Genomic DNA, 22,162 nt, shown 5'->3' with positions numbered 1-22,162 from the left:
TTATTTATGTGACTTGAGTTAGGACTGGAAGATAAAAGAAACTGGAAAATCCAAAGAAGAAATGAGGAAAACATTCTGGTCAAGATCACTACATCGAAGAAGGTTAAAGAATGAAATGATTAAATACTGACAGTTATAGTAAGTTACTATAGTAGATATAGCCTAGGAAGAAAAACACTGAAGTACCAGACCAAATTGTTTATCCTGAAAAACAAGCTGCAGTAAGATTTTAAAGCACAACAGCTGTGGTTGCCAGCTGAAGTTTGGAAAGGTTCTCATCACTTTGAACATCCATTCAAATAGACTTCCACTTTGAGGTATATTTTCTATCTCTAGAGAGAATAACATTACGGATAAATGATGATCTTTATTTGCCGTTTGGGAAACTGACCACAGCAGAGCTAAGACACTGGCCAGGCTTCCACAGCTACTTCGTGCAATTAGAGGAAAACAATAATAGCTGAGATTTTAAAGAATACTATCACATTCATGCTCTTCTTATTCTTTAAACTACAAACTATACACTTATATCACATTCCCATAGTTTAATACAAAAAATTAAAATAATTAAACTAAAAAAAAAAAATCTCTCTAATCAAGAATGCCGTTTACCCTGAAAAGAAAGAAGAAAACAGGCAGATTTAGCATTGGTTTATAATAAAAAAGGTAAAGGACTTAGACTGCCAAGTAAATGGGAGTGGGAGGAAATAAAGCATCTTAGTTTCTGAGCAAAATGCTGTTATTAAGTATAATTGCATCAACTTGATCCAAATCCAGTATTTCTTATTCACTGAAAAGAAACATATTAAAATAGCAGCAATTTCCTCTACAAATAAACACATTCAGCCAAGGAAGTTGAACCAAAAAAGTTTAACTCTAAAGGTAATAAAAAGCAGAAGCAAAATTATTTCACTGCTTCTAATTCCAAATGATAACTTCTAAACATAAATACACTATAGCTAAGTCAATAATAATCACTTTTAAAATTCTAATACAAATTACAATGAAATTCTTTCAGTCTAACTCTATACTTTTATATGCTAAAGTACATAAAAATAAGAAAAATTTTCCAATGAATAATTAAAAGCTATTGTTACATAGTAATAAACTGTGGAAATCATTAATGGCAATATTTACATTTAATTGTTTATAATTATGATGTTGAAAAAGCTATGAGAAGAATAGGAAGTTTCACTTACAAATACCTCAGTTCAGAGGTGACAGACTACTTCTGAATATAGCATCTTGATTCACACTACATGGAAATTTGGTTTTTCACTCCGAACAATTTCAGTTATTTCTGGACCCTTAACTCATAAGGTGCATCTGAACTGAAACCATAAATTAACCATAAATATCTGCTCAGAAACTGTATCTTTGAGCTTCTCTGAGTACCGTGACTCTTGAAATGTGTAAATAATATATGTGTAAAATAAGCATTTCAACTAAATGGTCTCAATAAGATCTTTCCTATCCATCACTCTCCTCTGCCCCACATACACACAAAAACCACAATGACCTTTTAGTATTTAAACCTATAAGCCAAGATAAGCCACATACCCATCAGTGTGGATCTGTCTTCTTACACCTGAGTTGTCACTTGGGAGGCCAAACAGAAGAGCTCTTGGATGGATATATGGACTACTGCAAGAATTACTCTCCCAGAAGAGAAATACTTGACATTGCCCTGCTGGCAAGATGTTTTTCCTGTTCTAAATCCTTTTAAGTAAATCTGATTTAAAATGTCTGGTGAATCTAAGTGTTTGGTTGAACTTAAAAGACTATCTGGTAGATGTTGTAAAAGCCAATCTTAAAATTTTATATTTTTCTTCAAATACAAAATAACTATAATTTAGTTAAGTGCATAGCAATTATATGATGGTATTTTCTCATAAAACATGAGAAAGCAACTTCTTTTTAAAATAGTCAATGTTTTCAAAATGGTGTTTCTATTTTTCCAGTATTCAGGCTTCAGATTAACCATTAATGCAAATATGAATACCCTTCATTGAGCTTCAACAATTTTACACATCCAATCTCTTAATTTGGGAGAATTAGTCATACTGATCAGATACTACAGGTGCCACTGAAGAATTCTACATATGGTTTTTAAATTTCAATAAAATTATCTAAATAAGCAGAACTGACTAGATCTAGGGAGTCTATAAAGCTTTAGAGAAAGTTGAGTTTCTAGGGGGAATGTGGCTAGCTCAGTCAGTGGAGCGTGCGACTCTTGGTCTCAGGGTTGTGAGTTCAAGCCCCACATTGAGTGTAGCGATTATTTAAAAATAAAATCTTTTAAAAAAAAAAAGAAAGTTGTCTTTCTACATATTTACTGGGATTTTCAATTCCTAAACATAATCTGAGATGCTAAAGGTTAGTCAGGATCTTGCCTTTTATACTGACAACCTAGAAAAATTACACAGTTATGTCTCATTTCTCTTATTTTTGATAAATTTTGTAAATTTAAGGTATGGATTTTATCTTTCATTTTAAAAGCAAATTGGTCCTATTTAAAATCTGAACTGTCTTAAATACATAATCATTAGCAATTCTGCACCACTTGACATAATAAGGTCTGAAACAAGTTTTGATGTTTAATAGTCTCAGTCTAATAATAACTGATCTCTAAATGGAACCCATCATATGCCTGAAGAAATCCTTTCCTATTTTAAAAAAAAAAATCTATCAGGTAAGCCATTTTCTTTAAATCTTTAATTTACAAAAGATATTTCACTAGAGATACTAAATAAAAATGATTGAGGAGATTAAGGAGTGCACTTATCATGATGAGCACTGGGTGATGTATGGAATTATTGAATCAATATATTGTTCACCTGAAACTGATATAATACTTTATGTTAACTATCTGGGAATTAAAATAAAATAAAAATGATTGATGAAGGCTAAGTAAGGCCTTTTTATATCCTTTTCCAATAAAAGTTATATTTTAAATTGTTTCCATTGTTCACATTCACACTACAATGTCACTTGTCATTCCTAGTAAAATCACTTGCTATTGTTTCATAAAACTTCTACAAAATTCCTAGACTAAGATCCTAAAACAAAGTTAAATCACTTACTGTAAACAGCCCACTCTTACTGCTACAGGAATATGGGGAAGCTGAGTAGCCCACTTCAGTGTCACATCCTGATAAATATGCAACATGTTATTATGGTTTCCAATCAAAGTATTTGTTGTTCCTTCAGAAACTGTATGTTGAATATAGAAAAGAGGATAATAAGAAAACAGTTATTTGCAATAGTATAACACTTTTAAGGGATTTATGATACAAACTAATTCTAACGTCTTGATGGAAAAGCATAAAGTAATAAGGTATTTATTTTAAGTAATAAAATAGTATTTTTCAACTTCAAGCACCAATATCAAAAATTAAAATAATAATTTTACAGACTTGGGAACTATAAGTAGATAGCAGTCAACATTTTTGCATTTTATCAAGAAAGCATGAATTTCATTAATATTTAACACAATGAGCTAATGGTTCTTACTGGGCACTGGCTACAGATAAGTCATTCCATTAGGCATTACTATGCTCCTTTCTGCTTATAAAAGAATCTGGTGTTCTTTTGCAAATATCTTGAACTGCCACTTTTTGGAAAGCATAAATGTATACCTGAGGCCAATTCTCCAAGACCTTCTATGCAAAGTAAAATGACTGACAAAACCAAATGTGTGCTTTATATCAAATGTGTATTCAAACTTTAAAAGTTAAAATTTCCATTACACGTTCTGTATAAAACTATTTTCTCAGATGTTTAAAATATATGCATGTGAATTTGGCTTTTCCTGATGTATATAACATAGCCTTGACATATGGAAAAGATAAAAGAAGAATCCTTCTACCCACCTGAGCAATACGGGAGAAAACAACTTGGGCTACAATCAAGTTTCTTCATGAATCGAATCTGTCCATTATCCTTAAGGCAAAAAAAGTTTCTTTCACCAAGAACAAAAACAGAAGATGCTGACTGATTGAAAGAGACAATACATATATCAAGTGCTTGCTCTCCAATATTTAGAGTCCAATCCACCTACAAAAGAAAACCTAAAATCAATTTAGTTGCTAAAAACAAAGCATTTCAGTCACTTACATATCAATACAATTAAGAAACTGTTTTACAACAAAGCAGACATAAAGATTGGCTGTCTTCATTCACTTTTTTTTGCGATGACCGTGTTTCTGATATTTTATACACTCTAGTAGACTTTGTGCCATCTTTTACCAGATGATATAAGCTCTTCAGTGGTTCAAAATTACTCATAAATTTGGGGAATGGGGCAGGAAAAAAGAATACTCATATAAATTTAACCAAGGAGGTGTAAGACCTGTACAATAAAACTATAAAACATTGATAAAGAAACTGAAAAACACTAATAAATGGAAAGATATGCCAGGTACATCAATTAGAAGAATTACTATTATTAAAATGACCATTCACCCAAAGTGATCTACAGATTCAAATTCCTATCAAAGTTCCAATGGCATTTTTCACAGAAATATAACAGAAACCCTAAAATTCATACAGAACCACAAAAGACTCCAAATAGCCAAACCAATCGAGCAAAAAGAACAAAGCTCGAAGCATCAAATTACATGATTTCAAAGTACACTACCAAGCTATACTTAGCAAAAGCAGCACACTGCTGGCATTAAAAAACAAAACAAACAAACAAAAACAACCTAGACCAATGGAACAGAAAAGAGCCGAGAAATAAATGCATTTACAGTCAACTGATCCTCAACAAAGGTATCAAGAACACACAGTAAAGACAGTCTCTTTAACAAATGGTGATGGGAAAACTTAATATCCACATGCAGAGGAGTGAAATTGGACCCCTATCTCATACCATATCCAAAAGTCAACTCAAAATGGGTTAAAGACTTAAACATAAGACCTGAATCTGTAAAACCATTAGAAAAAAACATAAGGAAAAGTTTTTTTGTCATTGGTTTGGGCAATGATTTTTCAGATATGACCTCAAAAGCACAGGCAACAACAGTAAAAATAGACAAAAGGGGTTGCATCAAACTAAGAAGTTCCTGCACAGCAAAGGAAACAATTAACAGAGTGAAGAAACAATCTATGGATGGGAGAAAATACCTGCAAACCATCTACCCAATAAGGGGTTAATACTCAAAAATACATAAGGAGCTAGACAACTCAATAGCAAGAAAATATCCTGATTTAAAAATAAGCAAAGGAATTGAACAGATATTTCTCAAAAGATATACAAATGGCCAACGGGTATACGAAAAAATGCTCAACATGACGAAATCATCAGGGAAATGCAAATCAAAACCACAATGACATATCACCTCACACCTGTTAGAATGGCTATTATTAAAAAGACAAGAGATAACAACGGTTGGCAAGGATGTAGCGAAAAGGGACTCCTCATGCACTGTTGGTGGGAATGCAAATTGGTACAGCTACTGTGGAAAATGGTAGGGAGGTTTCTCAAAAAATGAAAAATAGAATGACCATATAATCCAGCAATCATACTTCTGGGCATATATTCAAAGGAAATGAAAACAGGATATCAAAGAGATATCTACATTCCCATGTTCACTGCAGCATTATTTGCAATAGCCAAGATATGGAATCAACTGAAACGTCCATTGATGGATAAATGAATAAAGAAAAATGAGATATTATATAGAATATATATACTATATAATGTGTATAATATAATGGAATATTATTCAGCCTTTAAAAAGAAGGAAATCCTGCCATTTGTGACACATGGATGAACGTGGAGGGCATTATGCTAACTAAATGAAATAAGCCAGGCACAGAAAAACAAACACTGCATGATCTCACTTACATGTGGGATCTAAAAAAGGTAAATGTATATAAGCAGAGAGTGGGATGGTGGTTGCCAGGGTCTGAGGGAAGATGGAAATGAGAAGATGCTGGCCAATGGGTACGAAGTTTCAGTTACACAGAGCTAATAAATTCTGGAGACTTGATGTACAGTCTGGTGACTATAGCTATAATACTGTACTGTATAGTACATATACTTGAAATTTGTTAAGATAGATCTTAAATGTTAACATAAAAAAAGGTAACTATGGGAGGTGATAGATGTGTTAATCAGCTTAATTATGGTAATCATTGCACAATGTATTTATATATCAATAGATGTAGTTTACCATAAGTTTATATAATTTTTATTTGTCAATTATACCTCCATAAACCTGGAGGGGGGGAAAAGGCAGGTAGAGAATTGGTTGAGAGAATGCCCTATGCAAAGTGAACCACCTATACAAAGATCTTAAGACAGAAAAGGAATGATCATGACTTGTTCAAAAAATACATATATAGGGTGCCTGGGTGGTTCAGTTGGTTAAGCGACTGCCTTCGGCTCAGGTCATGATCCTGGAGTCCCGGGACTGAGTCCCGCATCAGGCTCCCTGCTCAGCGGGGAGTCTGCTTCTCCCTCTGACCCTCCCCCCTCTCACATACTCTCTCTCAAATAAATAAATAAATAAATAAATAAATAAATCTTTAAAAAAAAATACATATGTACACATAAAGAAGTTATCTGCTTCACTGAAAAATTTCCCTAAGAGAAACTTCCATATTGTGTTTACTTTGCAAATCAAATTTGATAATCAGTAAAACCTAACCAATATTGTTGTAACTATAATATTTTAATATAAAGACAATTAAAAGTGTATCAATATGTATATACAGAGCAGTCATCAAGCTGTCCCAGGAATACAGACAGGATCCTCTATACCTCAAGAGCTACTCCAGGGTAACTCCGTATCTCTGGAACATGGTCAGTGTTTAAGAAATGCTTCTTAAAACAAGGAAGGAAGGAAAAAAAAAAAAGGAAAAAAGAAAAATAAAAATAAAACAAGGAAGGAATGAATGTAATGAACATGCTTCTCAGAATTCAGCCCCGATCAATATTTTTAAATTAAAAAAAAAACAGAAAAGAGGAAAGACATGGGCTGACATATACAGACATATACTGTATTCAGACAGCAATGACAGTGAGATGGCTCCACAAAAGCATCGGGACAAAGAGGAAATAAGACTGCCCTCAAAGTTAGGCTCTAATCAACAAATAATGGATCAAAGAAGAGATATGAAAACTCACACTAACGATACAAATTTCTGACCATCAAGATTTGACTTAGATATTTATCTACTTCAGGTATTAAAATATCTGAAGAAGGTATGAAATCCAAATGGGGCTGGACAGAAGAACAAATATTATTGGTGTATATATAAAAACAACCTGAAGGAGGAAGACAGCATAGTGAATATAGGTGAGTGATCAGATTATCTTCATCTGAATCAGGATTCAACACTAAGAAATTATTCAATTACCATTAAGTTCAAGTGTAGCTGACCCATATGAAAAGATTCCATGGTACACAAAGCATAAATGTCAGTCCCATGAGTCACATTTCTCCTTACATTTTAATAGGCCATCATTCTAGCATTAAGTATCACTGTTAGGGCGCCTGGGTGGCTCAGTCGGTTAAGTTTCCGACTCTTGATTTCGGCCCAGGTCATGATCTCAGAGTCATGAGATGGAGCCCTACATCAGGCTCCATGCTGGGACTGGAGCCTACTTAAGATTCTCTCTCTCCCTCTCCTTTTGCCCCTCCCCCCTTCTCTCCATCTCAAAGAAAGAAAGATCACTGTCTATAACTTGGGCTGATGTGTCCCTGATTCTGAGAGATGACGATTCATTCAGAATGGATAAGCAAACCAAGTTTCTGATGCTGCAGGCTGAGATCCAGCCAGTAAACACTTTTAATTCACTAAGTACTGAGTGCCACTCTCTGTGACCTCCCCTTAGGGAAATATACCACATTCTAAATTAATGAGTCTCAAAAAACACAGAAGTTTACTAAGAATAGTAATTTTAAAATTCTTCCACTTCCAGCCAAGACAGAGTAATAGGAAAAAGACTTTACCATCCCACCTGAAACAATACAACGTGGACAAAACATATGAAACAACAGTTTGCAAGGCACTGAATATCAGACAACAAAGGACAGCAATCCCTTGAGAACAAAACAAATGAGGTGAGTGGTATGACTGCTCTATCCTTGAGACAGTTTTCAGGCCATGGCCCCAGGAGGAGGAACCAAGGCAAGGCCCAGCAAACTCCCTGAATTGAGGAAATGAACACTGGGAGTTCAGAGAAAGCAAAGCAGATGAGCACAGACAGCATGCCAAAAGGGAGAGAGCAGTGCAGGGACGGAACTTTGACATCTGTAAAGAATCCTCTCAAATATTCATCTGAGTACTTACCAGCACATTCATGTAAGGAAACTACCCGAAGCCAGGGAAAGAACCACCCAAAAGGATTAGAGGTAACAGTGCCCAGCATTCATACCACCTGGAATACAGCCTGTGCCTGCCAGCAGATTAGAACACCTCATAATTCAAAGGAAGCTGAGGAGAACACTCAGAAGGGTCTTGTCTCAGGAGTGGGGAATAAGCAGCCTCGGGATGAGTGCTGCTCTGGTCCTAGCTAACAATCCAAAAGGATCAAGCTGCCCAAGTACCATAACTACATCCCAGGCCTAAGCTCAAGAACAGTTATTGGAATACAAAAATATCTGGCACCCAAAAGTAAAATGACTATATCTGGCATCTAATAAAAAATCAGCAGACATGTAAAGAAATAAGAAAATATGATTCGTAAAGAAGAGATAAATAAGTCAACTGAAACTAGACTCAAAACTGATGCAAGTGTTAGAATTAGAAAACAAGGAACAAGGACATTAAAACAAATTTTATAATTGTATTCTACATCTTCAAAAAGTTAAGTAGAGACATAGAAGATATAACAGAAAAAGAAACCAAATTGAACTTGTAAAGATGAAAACCATGAGAATTAACACCAGATTAGACATAATAGAAAAAAGGTTAGTAATCTTGAAAACATAGCAAAACAAAATAGAAAAAAAATGTTTTTAATGAAAATAAAATCTGTGAGCTGTGAGACAACTTTAAGTAGGCTAATGTATGTGTAACTGGAGTCCCCAGAGGAGAGAAGAAAGATGGAACATTAAAAAAAAAAAAGTTTGAAGAATTAAGAGTCAAAAATTTTCTAATTTTCATGAAAACTATAAATTCACAGATGCAAGAAGCTCAACAAATTCTAAGCACAAAATAAAGAAAACTACACAAAGCCACAGCATAGTCTAATTGCTTAAAAGAAGTGATAAGAGAAAATCAGAATAGCAGCCAGAGGAAAAAAGATACTATCAAGAGAGGAACAAAGATAAGAATGTAGGCAGATTTCTCATGAGAAACAATGGGAGCAAGAAGAGAGTGGAGCAACCTCTTAAAATGCCAGGGAGGGAAAAAAAAAATCTGTCAAACTAAAACCTTATACCCAAAGAATATATTTTCAAACACAAAGGCAAAAAAAACCTTGGAGACAGAAAAACTGAAAGAATTCATCACCAGTGGACTCTCACTGAAAGAAATGTGATAACAAGTCCTTCAGGAGGAAGAAAAATGACACCAGATGGAAATACGGTTTACACAAATTAATGAAGAGGACCAGAAATGGTAGCTATATTGGTAAATATATTTTTTCTTATCATTTAAATCACATTAAAAGATACTGAGTATTTAAACAAAAATGATAACAATGTAATATGGAGTTTATAGTGTATGTAAAAATATAGCATATGACAATAACACAAAGGCTGAGAAACAGAAGTATGGTTCTTATATGTGAAATAGTATAATACCACTGAGAGTAGATCATGATAAGTTAAATACTGTAAACTCTAAAAGAACTCCTAAAATAACAAAACAAAGAATTATGACTAATAAGCCAACAAAGATAAAATGGATCATACAAAATACTGAATAACTCTAAAAGAAAGCAGAAAAACAGGAAAATGGAAACAAAGAACAGATGGGACAAATAGAAATCAAATGGCCACATGACAAATTTAAACCTATCCATATTAATAATCACATGACATTTGAATGGTCTAAAAAACAAATTAGAAGGCAGAGCCATATCATACTAAACAAAAAAGCAAGACCCAACTATGTGCTGCTTAGAAATGAATTTTCACTACAAAGACACAAATTGGATAAAAGTAAAAAGATGGAAACAGATATATCAGAATAATACTCATCAAAAGAAGAATGTTACCAGAGCAAAAAGATAGAGGGTTACTTGATAATGAAAAGGGTATATGTTCATTATAAGACATAACAATCTTAAATGTTTATGTACCTAATAAAAGAATTTCAAAATACATGAAGCAAAAAACTGACAAAATTTCAAGGAGAAACAGACAATCCACAGTCAGACTTCAATACCCCTCCCTGAATAAATGAGAGAAATTAGTAAAAAAAAAAAAAAAAAAAAAAACTAATAAGGACATAGAAGATCTGAACAATGCTATCATCCAAACTAACTGACATTTACAGGACACCCAAGAACAGCTAAAAAAAAAAAAAAAAAAATGGACATTCTTTTCAGGTGCTCAGTGAAGATTTACCAAAATAGACCACATTCTAGGCCATGAAACAAATCTCAATAAATCTCAAAGAATTCAGAGTCATACAAAGTATTTCCCTAACCACAAAAGAATTAAATTAGAAATCAACAAATAGTTAAGAGGTAGCGCTGAGTAACATAGGCAGCTTTTAACTGCCTTCTCACAACTACCTTATTAAAAGCATTCCCCTGGATAAATTTTGTTTCTCTGCAATAGACTTAATGTTCCATGGCATCAGAGTCCTGCCAAGTGACTGTGGTGTAACAAAAGGAAGTTTTACTGCTATTTCTTACTCAACTTATTAATTAAAGGAGAATGGGAAAATCACTCAATTGTAACTGCCTTCAGAATACATCCTCAGTGTAAGGTACAGAGTAGTATCAATAAACATTTACAATTAATAAGTAAAGGACATTCCAGACTAAATAAAAAAATACGTGCAGAAGCCTTGAATCAAGAACAGCCATGGAAAATCTGGAACAATGAGAAGCCCATGTGGCTGGAGTGCAGAATATAAGGGACAAATGGAAGAAAACCACTATTGAGGAGGAGGTCAAGGACAATTTGACTACCATTATCAATGTCATCTTCATCATCTAGATATTTTGCTAAGTGCTATAAATATATGTGTGTGTGTGTGTGTGTGTATATATATATATACATATATTTCAATGGCAACATTGTAAAATAGGTATTATCACCATTTTGCATCTGAGAAAACTGAGATTTAGCAAGGTTAACAAACTTGCTCAAACTTGCTCAAAATTAGTAGTAAGTATAGCTCTCAAGATCTGACTCCAAGGAGCACCTGGGTAGCTTAGTTGCTTAAGCATCCGACTCTTGGTTTCAGCTCAATCATGATGTCATGAGTCATGAGATCGAGCCTCAGCCCCTCATTGGCGGAAAGTCGGCTTGAGGATTTTCTCCCTCTGCCCCGCCCCCTACTCGCAAGTGCTCTCTCTTTCTCTCTCTCTAAAATAAATAAACCTTAAAAAAAAGTCTGACTCCAAAGTCTATGCTTTAACCATCATCGGTATGGTGCCTCCAAATTCCATGAAAAAGTATGTCATATTTGTATTTGTTGTGTTCTCTCTTTCACTTTTTACTATTAAGAAAATATGTTTTCATTTCATTCTTGGTTCAAGTTAGCCTTCCTTCCTACCTTAATTTCTATATCCTAATACAAAAAATTGGTTTTCTCTAATATTCTTCCTTCCTTGGTATTCTAATTTCCACATTATTTCCTCATGTGGTTTCTTAAGTATGTGTCCATCTCAAATACACTTTACTATTTCCATTATAATCTTCAATTCCTTCTGTTTTTTCCTGTCTATGGAGGTTCTCAGGATAAAGAGTTCACAACCATCATCTATTTCCTAATTTTCATTAAACAGAGAATTTACCATTTACAATTTTTCTTCAAACTATTTTTCAAGTTACCAAACTTCTACCTTTGTCTTTGAGCCAATTTTATCTTTGTGGGCTATGAATTTTTATCTTTTGCTTATATATTTAACCACATGCCTACTTGTAACAATATTTTTGCTTCTTAAAGGTTTTTCTTTTTTAATTTTTCTCTTTTTGCTATGTTGTCTTATAATCACTTCAGTTAAAAGTGACCTCATCTGCACATTTATAATTCTAGTGGTGCAATTCTATGATCTAATAAATTATAACAGGAGCAGACATGTGTCTCCATTGCTCAATAATAGCCAACTAAATTTTTGCCCATTGATAGAATCATAACATAGAAAAGAAAAATAATTAAAATAAATCTTTTTTAAAAACTTCCTTCCCAGGAATTTTATTCTGGAAAAAAAAATTGGTGGTTAGATATGACATTACTGAAATTCTTATATAATAAAAAAGGCCTTACAACAAGTCTCTTTCCAGAACCAAGTTTTTGTTGTTCAGTCTCCTGTCTTTTATCTGCATCCGTTGCAAAAGCAAGTACTTGGTACCTGTTTGAAAGATATGAATAATTATAAGTCATTTTATAGTTAAAAGGTATAAATTACTTTAAACTTTAAAATCACATAATCTATAAACTTATGAATTACTTTTTTCTTGGTTTTAAAAACTGTAAAATTTAAGACTGAATTCTTACTGGATGACACTGTGACATGAAACTATGTAAAACTGTCATGATAAAGAAATTATAACCATGTCCCAAAATTCCATATTGGGAAAATAGCTCTGCCTACTATCAAAGCATTTCCCTTAGAACTTTATATGACACACAACAATATTCAAGAAAGATCCAACACCAAAACACCACATAGAAAAAAACATAAATAATGCAAAGCAGCCAGATGTAGTAGAAATTGTTAACAGATATTCTATGAGCCCAGAAGACCACAGTTTAGTCCCCAGATAAACCACTTACTAGTCGGCAAATTAATCACTGTGTCTTAACTTCCCCATCTACAACATGGGAATAATAATCTCTAACTCAAACATGGTTAAAAGAATTTAAAAATAATTTAATGTCTAGTATAGTATCTGGCATATATTAGGTGCCCAATAGATCAACAAACAGACAGACACAGATTTACATATAAATAGAGATCAATCACTTAGTAGTTTATCTGGTAGTTAATAAGTTCTCAATAAGGGGTATCATGTACATTATGACTTTCTATAAATGTCTGATAGCTTTTATTTCATTAGTAACCTTTAGCTTAAATCATTCCTAAAAACAATTCACAAATATCATTCAATCTAGAAATGATTAACTTAGCCAATAAAATTTAAATTCTCTTATTTCCCATTAATTAATGGTATATTGTTAAAATAATAATCCTACTCTGAATGAAGAAACTTCAGACTCATAAATTCCTTTCTTTCCTATTGAATCAAAACTCTTGCATTGTTCTTCCATAGCTAAAAGGAAAATCAGTAGATATATTTGGACATCTCATATTGTCTAAGAAAAAGATAGCTGAAAGTGTAAAAATCAATGACCTGAATGAATAAAAGCAATGTGGAATACCTAAATAAGCACTAAAATGTACACTGGTATTCAAATGTCATATACCAACTCTTAAAACTATCTCAATCAGAAATACTTGGTAAAAAAAAAAATGCCTTTAATTGCAGTTGAATGCAAAATAACTATGAATTAAGATCGACTTAGCAAGGTATTCATGAAAATCAGTCTTATGGTTAATATGGAAGCTGAATGTATATGAATTTCATCAATTCAATAAACATATAGTAGCGATCTAATACATCTAATATATCTAAGAGTGCTCTGTGCTAATAATAGGAGGTATGCACATGGTTCCTAGGGAACATGGTGGCAGAAACAAGTAATTGAGATGGAGATATATGTTTTAGTATAGGTTCAGGAGGAGAAAGCCAGGTTTTAAAGAATAAGTGAACACTCATCATGCTGGTAAAGAGGTAAAGGCATTATGGCAAGGCCAACAGCACATGAAAAGGCAAGGAGTAAAAAAAGACATGAAAGGCCATGACAGGAGTTTAGGAGAGATGCATGGCAGGGAGGAATGAGTCATGGGAAATGAGACACAAAAGGTAGGAGGGTGAAGATCTCAGCCTTGTAAAACCATGCTAAGAAATTCCATGGGCAGCTGTAGCAAATGTCTCCATACCATTTGAGACTGACCTACAAAATCCCTCTGTCTCCAGCAGTGCCAAATAATTAGACCTCACATTCCAAGCTTCAGATAGGATTATTTTACTCTTCCCAGCACAGAGTAACAGAAACAGTATGCACTGGTGACTAAAACATCAGCCCCAGAGCTGGGCCTGCTATGGATCCAACCTCAGGCAGTTAATTACATAGGCGGTTCATTTCCTGCACACACCAACCTGCTAGAGGATGATATGGATATTAATGAGATTGTTGTAAAAATCCAAAGCTTTTGAGCTGTTTGAAGCTTCTTAAAGAACTACAAAGCATTATTATATCATGCAGGAATAAGTGAGCCCCTAAAGTGGCCTCATTAACATCAAAACAGCAGGCAGAGACACAGCCAAAATTGACTCCTGATTTCCAAATCCAGACCATTGCTCTTCCTGGAAGACAACTCAGAAGAGTATTTTATTACTAAATGTAACTGACAGTAAATTTAGATGATGACAAACTTACAACAGCATCTATTTTAAGTTCTTCCTTAAGTCCTCTTTACTGTGACCAATAATGTACATGGAAACCTATTTCCAAAACCAAACAATTCCAGGCAGACTTGGAAATTCCGAAATAAAGAAAATACTTGGGTTTTTTTTTTTTCTTACCACCCAAATGTTCAGTGATATAAGCTAAGGAATAGAATTCCCTCATTGAGACTGCTGAAAGAATAATCAGGCCCAGTGTAATAAGATTTCACAAAAGAGTGTATCATATGTGTTTCTCAACAGAAAGGCACTAAGCACAAATACAGCAAGTCCAGGTGAATGGTAGCACTTTTTGACCCAAGAGCCACAAATGCTTAACAGGTCCTGTGGAACACCAGTGACAAACTCAGCCATATAATTTAGTGCTCTTCCATATCACATCGTAAAAACAGCACCAAGTAACTAAAATATGGATTGAGGTGTCACAGAGCACAAAACTAAACCCTCCAAAATCACTTATTTTCAAATGAAACATAGTTGTCACTGCAAAGGCACCAGGAGATCTTGGAAACTTGATATTTACCCAGAGAACTCTACTAGAAATGGAAGCTCCGGATACAGAGCATTACTATGTTCATTACGAGTAAAGCTAAAACATTCTTAGTTATGCCAGGAAGAGTCCTTTTCATTGAAACATGCCAGCACCAAAACAGCTTTCCTTACAAACTTTTCACTCTTTCATCAAGTTCTTGTTAAACATCTCCCTTTAGCAAGGTACAATGCTAGGCATTTCAGGAGTTACAAAATCCCTGCCATCAAGGAGCAGTTAGCCCTGTCAAGGAGAAAAACAAGCAAATATGTAATACCAGTTAAAGTGTGACTAGTACTTATGGAAAGAGCAAAAAAACTACTCCGTGCAATTAAGAAGGAGGAGGTGCTACTTACGGCTAGGTCAGGAAGAGGAGCAGGGGGGCAGGGAGGCTTCCAGACATAATTTTCATATACAGAGAAGAAAGAAAAACCTTCAGAGAGAGTACAGCATGAGCAAAAGAGGAAAGAGAGAAAAGCCCTAAACATGTATGGAAAACAGATATTTCAATTTGGCCAGAGCCTAAGAATGGTGAAGAACACAATATTCTTTTTAAAATATTGTCAGTTGGGGCGCCTGGGTGGCTCAGTCATTAAGCGTCTGCCTTCGGCTCAGGTCATGGTCCCAGGCTCCTGGGATCGAGCCCCACATGGGCTCCCTGCCTGGCGGGAAGCTGCTTCTCCCTCTCCCCCTCCCCCTGCTTGTGTTCCCTCTCTCGCTGTGTCTCTCTCTGTCAAATAAATAAAATCTTTAAATAAATAAATAAATAAAATATTGTCAATTAAACTCTACAAATAATTTAGAAATACTTCTTTAAAGTCGCTTATCTACTCAGCAGTGAACTAGGTACATGTTGGGTATGGTGTGTAGCAAAGACGAGGAGAGAAAATAAAGCTCATGGCAGGTATAGTTCTTCAGAGAGCCTCCCTCCACTGAACCTTGTTGAGAGGTCCCACCTGCAGGCCTCCTCAGTATCCTGTGCACAGCTCTCTAGAGCCTCTATCACAATGAACTGAATTGTTCAGTTGTGAAAAATTGACACACTGTTGTGACTCACTACCTCCCACCCTTGTTTGCATACTGCTTGAGGACAAGAGACAGCTCTTACTTGACTCTGCGCTTCCAGTACCTGGCACAGTGTGTGAACCAGAGAAGCACCTTGAAAAATGTTTCCTGAATGAATAATTGAATAAATGAACTTATTCAGCCATGTTTAAGACAAACTCTGCTCTCAGGAATCTGATAACACAAGACATACTCTGGAATATTTCAGCAGAATACAAGAAGGCAATATATGATATTTGGCAAAAATCAGTGTTTTAGGCAATAATATATCAAGGAGGTGAAAAAAAGGAGGATAACTGAACCAGTTAACTTTAAAAGTCCCTTCCAAGTCTGAACATCCAAATGAATAGAGGTAGAATGGGACTGGGTTGTAAGGAGCACTGAATGTCAATGTATGAGGGTTTCAATTTTTTAATGGGAAACAAAAATTATCCTGGCTTACACGGGTTATTTTAAAAGGCTAGATATGAGAAGGATCCTTCAAAGTCTAGATTAGAAGTAAGAAAACCAGAAATCCAAGTGAGAAATAAAGGCCTGGGGCGCCTGGGTGGCTCAGTCGTTGGGTGACCGCCTCCGGCTCAGGTCATGGTCCCGGGGTCCTGGGATCGAGCCCCGCTTTGGGCTCCCTGCTCCCTGCTCCGCGGGAAGCCTGCTTCTCCCTCTGCTTCTCTCTCTCTCTCTCCTCCTCTGTCTCTCATGAATACATAAATAAAATCTTTAAAAAAAAAAAAGAAAGAAAGAAAGAAAGAAAGGCCTGGCCGCCTTTATGGGAAATGGGAAGCAAAGGCTGAATACCAGGGAGAAAAAGACCCAAAGGTCAGGATTTACTGACCAAATAATTCTGACAAGTAAAGGAAAGAAAAAGAAAAAGAAAATAAAAGCTAATCCAAAATTGGGACGAACATTGCTAAGAGAATGGTATTATCTATCCTGCAACCCCCCCCAAAAAAGGCAAACAATTCTCTCACTTCAAAAGAAAAACAACAAAGTGTGTCTCTGAATTAGAACCACCTAGACTATATGTTTGCAATGATGATCCCTTGCTCGTATCCCCAAACCTACTAAATCAAAGTCTAGTGTACTGGCAATCGGGGATTTGCAAATATGCATTTTTGTAACAGGCTGCCCAAGTGATCCTTACGCACACTGAAGTTTGAGATCCACAGCCTTCGCTAGTTCCTATCTGAATATAACTGAGCTTGTTTTACAGTAATTAAATAGCAATATCAAAAATGAAAATAAATTATGTCTTAAAAGCCTTTTCTATTAACTGATTACATTCTATTAACTGATCATAAATAGATGAAGCCTCAAAAGAACAAACCTAGAGTTTTCATGCTTCCTCCAACCCTAAATGGCACCAGTGATTATCATTTAATTTAATCTATTAAACTTAAAAGCGTATATAAATGTAAGATACTATTTAATGTTATAAGCCCTCTTAATTGCATCATTTCATAATAATCCCACATCCTATGCATTTTTACCATTATAAAAGATCCACACAATGGATAAGGTGTGCATTTTTAGTCCCAGATAGAGATGGATTTAATAGATTGGTATGTTGGTAAATTACCACAGTTCAAAGAGGGTGAGTTTCTTTGAGATTAAACTTACCCATTAAGGAAACCTACACATTGCTTCCTCATCCAGTCACTCCTGGAGTTATTACCAAATTAATTCCTATGCACATATTTCAAAGAGTAAGTCATGGAGCATTCAAATCTTCCTATTGTGACCCCGGTGTAGCACTGCCAGTATCCCTACTTGGCAGGAGTTGAGGCACGGAACTGGGTGGAAAGCTGAAAAGCAGATCTCCTCAATATTGCTTAATCTTTGGCAGGCTTGAATGAATTATACAGATATTTTTCTCAACCCTCTCAAAATAAGTATATTTTATTTCTTACCAGTAGCAATGCCACAATTCATTCGTCTCCTTTGGATAAGAGCCATAGGAGTTAAAGAAGGAATATGATATAATGACACAGTACCTCCGTCAGTTAACTTCTGCTTAGTCACAAACATTTGCTTATGTTCAGGGTTTTGAATCTAAGATACCTTGACAAGAATTCACAAAAGGCAGACTGCCACTTATGAAGGTGAAGGGAATACTGCACTAACTTGCTATATGCACAATACTGAAACTTAAAGACAAAAATTTACAGGTGTTGCCTGATGAATTTATATTTCTTCCTGCCTTGGTAAAAATCATACGACCAAAAATAATACTGAAAAGCTATAATGAAGTGTTGCTTAGACATTTAAAGTTCTAAGTGTTGCCATCGGTAAGATAACAACAATAAAGTTACTGGAGATACTCTAATCCTCCAAGTCTATTTCTTTTCCAAGAATGAATTTGTACTTTCTTTTCCCCATTATCCCCTCCAACAAAAAAACACACCCTCTAAAAACTCAAACCCCTAATTTTTATTAAAATTTAGCTGGTAGAAGAAAAAAGTCTCTCTCAAACACAATTCCCCCAAATCAGTAAGAATTTCTAGCAAAAAGTATAAATTGTTTTCATAGAGTCATTTTCATACTTCATTTCTGCTAAGAATTGTTCTTTTTAAAACATTCATAATAACACCTGTATTTTTGCTAGTATTCTTCCTATGTCACATATTTTTTTATAAAATAATTTCATATATGCATCTTTTCTTCTGGCTTTTTTCACTCATACTGTGCTTTATTATTAATAATTCAGGGAACAGTCACAATAATTAATCAGCATTTTCCATGGGTGACAACTTGACATACATTCAATCCTTTTAACAAGCTTGTCAAAACAGCCGTTATTCCCACAACTATATGGTCAATTAATCTTTGACAAAGCAGGAAAGAATATCCAATGGAAAAAAGTCTCTTCAACTGGGGTGCCTGGGTGGCTCAGTTGGTTAAGCGTCTGCCTTCAGCTCAGGTCATGATCCCAGGGTCCTGAGATCGAGCCCCAAGTTGGGCTCCCTGCTCAGTGGGGAGTCTGCTTCTCCCTCTGCCCCTCCCACTGCTTGTGCTCACCCTTACTTTCTTCCTCTCAAATAGATAAATAAATCTTTTTAAAAAATGGTGTTGGGAAAATAAATTGGACAGCAACATGCAAAAGAAACTAGACCACTTTCTTACATCATACACAAAAATAAATTCAGAATGGACTAAAGACCTAAATATGAGGCATGAAACCATAAAAATCCTACAAGAGAACATAGGCATAACTTCTTTGACATCAGCTGTAGCAACTTCTTTCTAGATATGTCTCCTCAGGCAAAGGAAACAAAAGCAAAAATAAGGTACTCGGACTACATCAAAATAAAAAGCTTCCACACAGCAAAGGAAATGATCAACAAAATGAAAAGGCAACCTACGGAATGGGAGAAGATATTTGCAAATGACATATCCAATAAAGGGTGAGTATCCAAAATATATAAAGAACTTATAAAACTCAACACCCCAAAAACAAATGATACAATTACAAAATGGACAGAAAACATGAACAGACATGTCTCCAAAAAAGACATACAGATGGCCAACAGACACATGAAAAGATGTTCATCACCACTTACCATCAGGGAAATGCAAATCAAAACTACAATGAGATATCACCTCATACCTATCAGAATGGCTAAAATCAACAACACAAGAAACAACACGTGTTGGCAAGGATGTAGAGAAAAAGGAACCCTCTTGCACTGTTGGTGGGAATTAAAACTGGTGAAGCCACTCTGGAAAACAGTATGGAGGTTCCTCAAAAAGTTAAAAAAAAAAAATGTTAAAAACAGAACTACCCTTGGGCGCCTAGGTGCCTCAGTCTGTTAAGCATCTGACCCTTGATTTTGGCTCAAGTCATGATCTCAGGGTTGTGAGATCGAGCTCCTCATCAGGCTCCATATTGGGTATGGAACCTGCTTGAGATTCTCTCCCTCTGTCCCTCCCCACTTGCTCTCTCTCTCTCTCTCTCTCAAAACAAAAACAAGAATGGCTTAGCCTGGTGATGGGTATTAAAGAGGGCACGTACTGCATGGAGCACTGGGTGTTATATGCAAACAATGAATCATGGAACACTACAAAAACTAATGATGTAATGTATGGTGATTAACATAACATAATAATAAAAAAAAAAAAGCAGAAATACCCTACGATCCAACAATTGCACTACTGGATATTTAACCAAAGAATACAAAAACAGTAATTCAAAGGGATACATGCACTCCTATGTTTACAGCATTATTTACAATAGCCAAGATATGGAAGCAGCGGAAGTGTCCATCTATCGTTGAATGCATAAAAAAGATATGATACACACACAAACGTACGTGCGAGCAATGGAATGTTATTCAGCCATAAAAAAGAATGGAATCTTGCCATTTACAACAACATGGATGGAGCTAGAAAGTATAATGCTAAGTGAAATAAATCAGTCAGAGAAAGATAAAATACCATATGACTTCAATCATATGTATAACTGAAGAAACAAAACAAATGAGCAAAGGGAAAAAAAGAAAGAGACAAATCAAGAAACAGACTCTTAATTATAGCGAACAAACTGATGGTTACCAGAGGGGAGGGAGATGGCGGATGGGTTAAATAGGTGCTGGGGATTAAGGCATGCACTTGTGATGACCATTGGGTGATGTATGAATTGTTGAATCACTATATTATACACCTGAAACTAATATAACACTGTATGCTAACTAACTGGAATTAAAAACTTTAAAAGCCAAAAAAAAAAAAAATAGCCATTATTATCCCCGTTACAACCAGGTTAAGGACACTGACCATCAAACAGCTGCAAGTAGCAAAATCAGGATTCCAATCCAGGTCTGCCTCTTTCCAAATCCTTTCTCTCAATCTCTGCACTATACTTGCAAATATTTTATAATATGTAAATGATATCCTCTAAATCACCACAATTACATTTTATCAAAGAAACCAGTCTCTTTTTCATTTGTAACATCCAAGCTTTTTGTAAAAAAGAATCAGCAACATACCAAGAGTCATGATTCCAAAGATTCAACGTCCGAACTTACTTGTAACTTTCCACTTGTCGGCAAGAAGAGACAGTAATGAAGGAATCTGTACGGGAACTGTAAGCAAGAGGGCCAGGTAAAAGAGAACCAGGGAGAAATCTCCCGAAAGCATAGCTTTCCTGCTCAAACACCATCAGCATCCCATCCATAGACTGGATACAAATTAAATCTCGACCTAAAGAAAAATTAGAGGAAATTAAGTGGCTTTTTCTTTACAAATATAATGGTTTCCATTTATCACTATCCATCACAAAAATGTCATAGTTAATCTTTTCCCCAAAGGGCAATATAAGCAGTTAAAATTTTAAATTACAAACTGATAAAGCTATCAGATTATTGTATATCAGTATACATACATTTCCCAATTTTTAAATTATTTAGAAGATGTCTATAATTTTAAGTACACTTATTTTCATTTACTATATGCTAAAATCTCTAGCTCAAGATAGATAATCTCTCAGAACAATCATGACCCTGTAAGATATTTTTTTTCCAAAATCAGAAATATAACAAAAACTAATGAGTAGAGGCTACTTCTCTTCTTCATAGTATGTCAGTCTCATACTTTCAAATGACTTAGACATGAGTCAAACACAAGAGACCAAAATCATATACATGTGTTAGGCACCAGTTTTACACAGACCATAGTGTTAAGCACTGTTGGGAGTGAAAAATACTAATATTGAAAAATACTAATCACGGATGTGCCCTAAACTACGGATTGATTTTGAAGTGTCTTCTGCCCTAGGAACAGACAGAACATCTATAAACTACATATCAAAGCATTCAAAAAAGAATAACAGTCTGGGTTCAATATGGGCTCAATATTGAGTAGGAGCAACTATTAGGCCTATACAACTCAAAAAGAGAAAAGTCAT

At 35.0% G+C, this 22,162-nt stretch overlaps 1 protein-coding gene across 8 annotated transcripts in view; it reads right to left on the bottom strand.

Moving 5' to 3' along the window:
• Nucleotides 1–22,162, bottom strand: part of BBS9 (Bardet-Biedl syndrome 9) — a 479,889-nt gene that overhangs the window by 360,913 nt on the left and 96,814 nt on the right. For all 8 annotated transcript variants that reach the window (XM_027574543.1, XM_027574544.1, XM_027574546.1 and 5 more), the window contains 4 exons: nt 21,285–21,459; nt 12,406–12,490; nt 3,873–4,056; nt 3,084–3,213 (listed from right to left, as the gene is read on the bottom strand). In XM_027574543.1, coding sequence (XP_027430344.1) covers nt 3,084–3,213; nt 3,873–4,056; nt 12,406–12,490; nt 21,285–21,459 — 574 coding nt within the window. The remainder of the gene's footprint in view (nt 1–3,083; nt 3,214–3,872; nt 4,057–12,405; nt 12,491–21,284; nt 21,460–22,162) is intronic.

This window comes from Zalophus californianus, chromosome 12 (assembly GCF_009762305.2).
Source record: "Zalophus californianus isolate mZalCal1 chromosome 12, mZalCal1.pri.v2, whole genome shotgun sequence".
Taxonomy (NCBI): domain Eukaryota; kingdom Metazoa; phylum Chordata; class Mammalia; order Carnivora; family Otariidae; genus Zalophus; species Zalophus californianus.
This window is presented reverse-complemented; position numbering and strand designations above follow the sequence as displayed.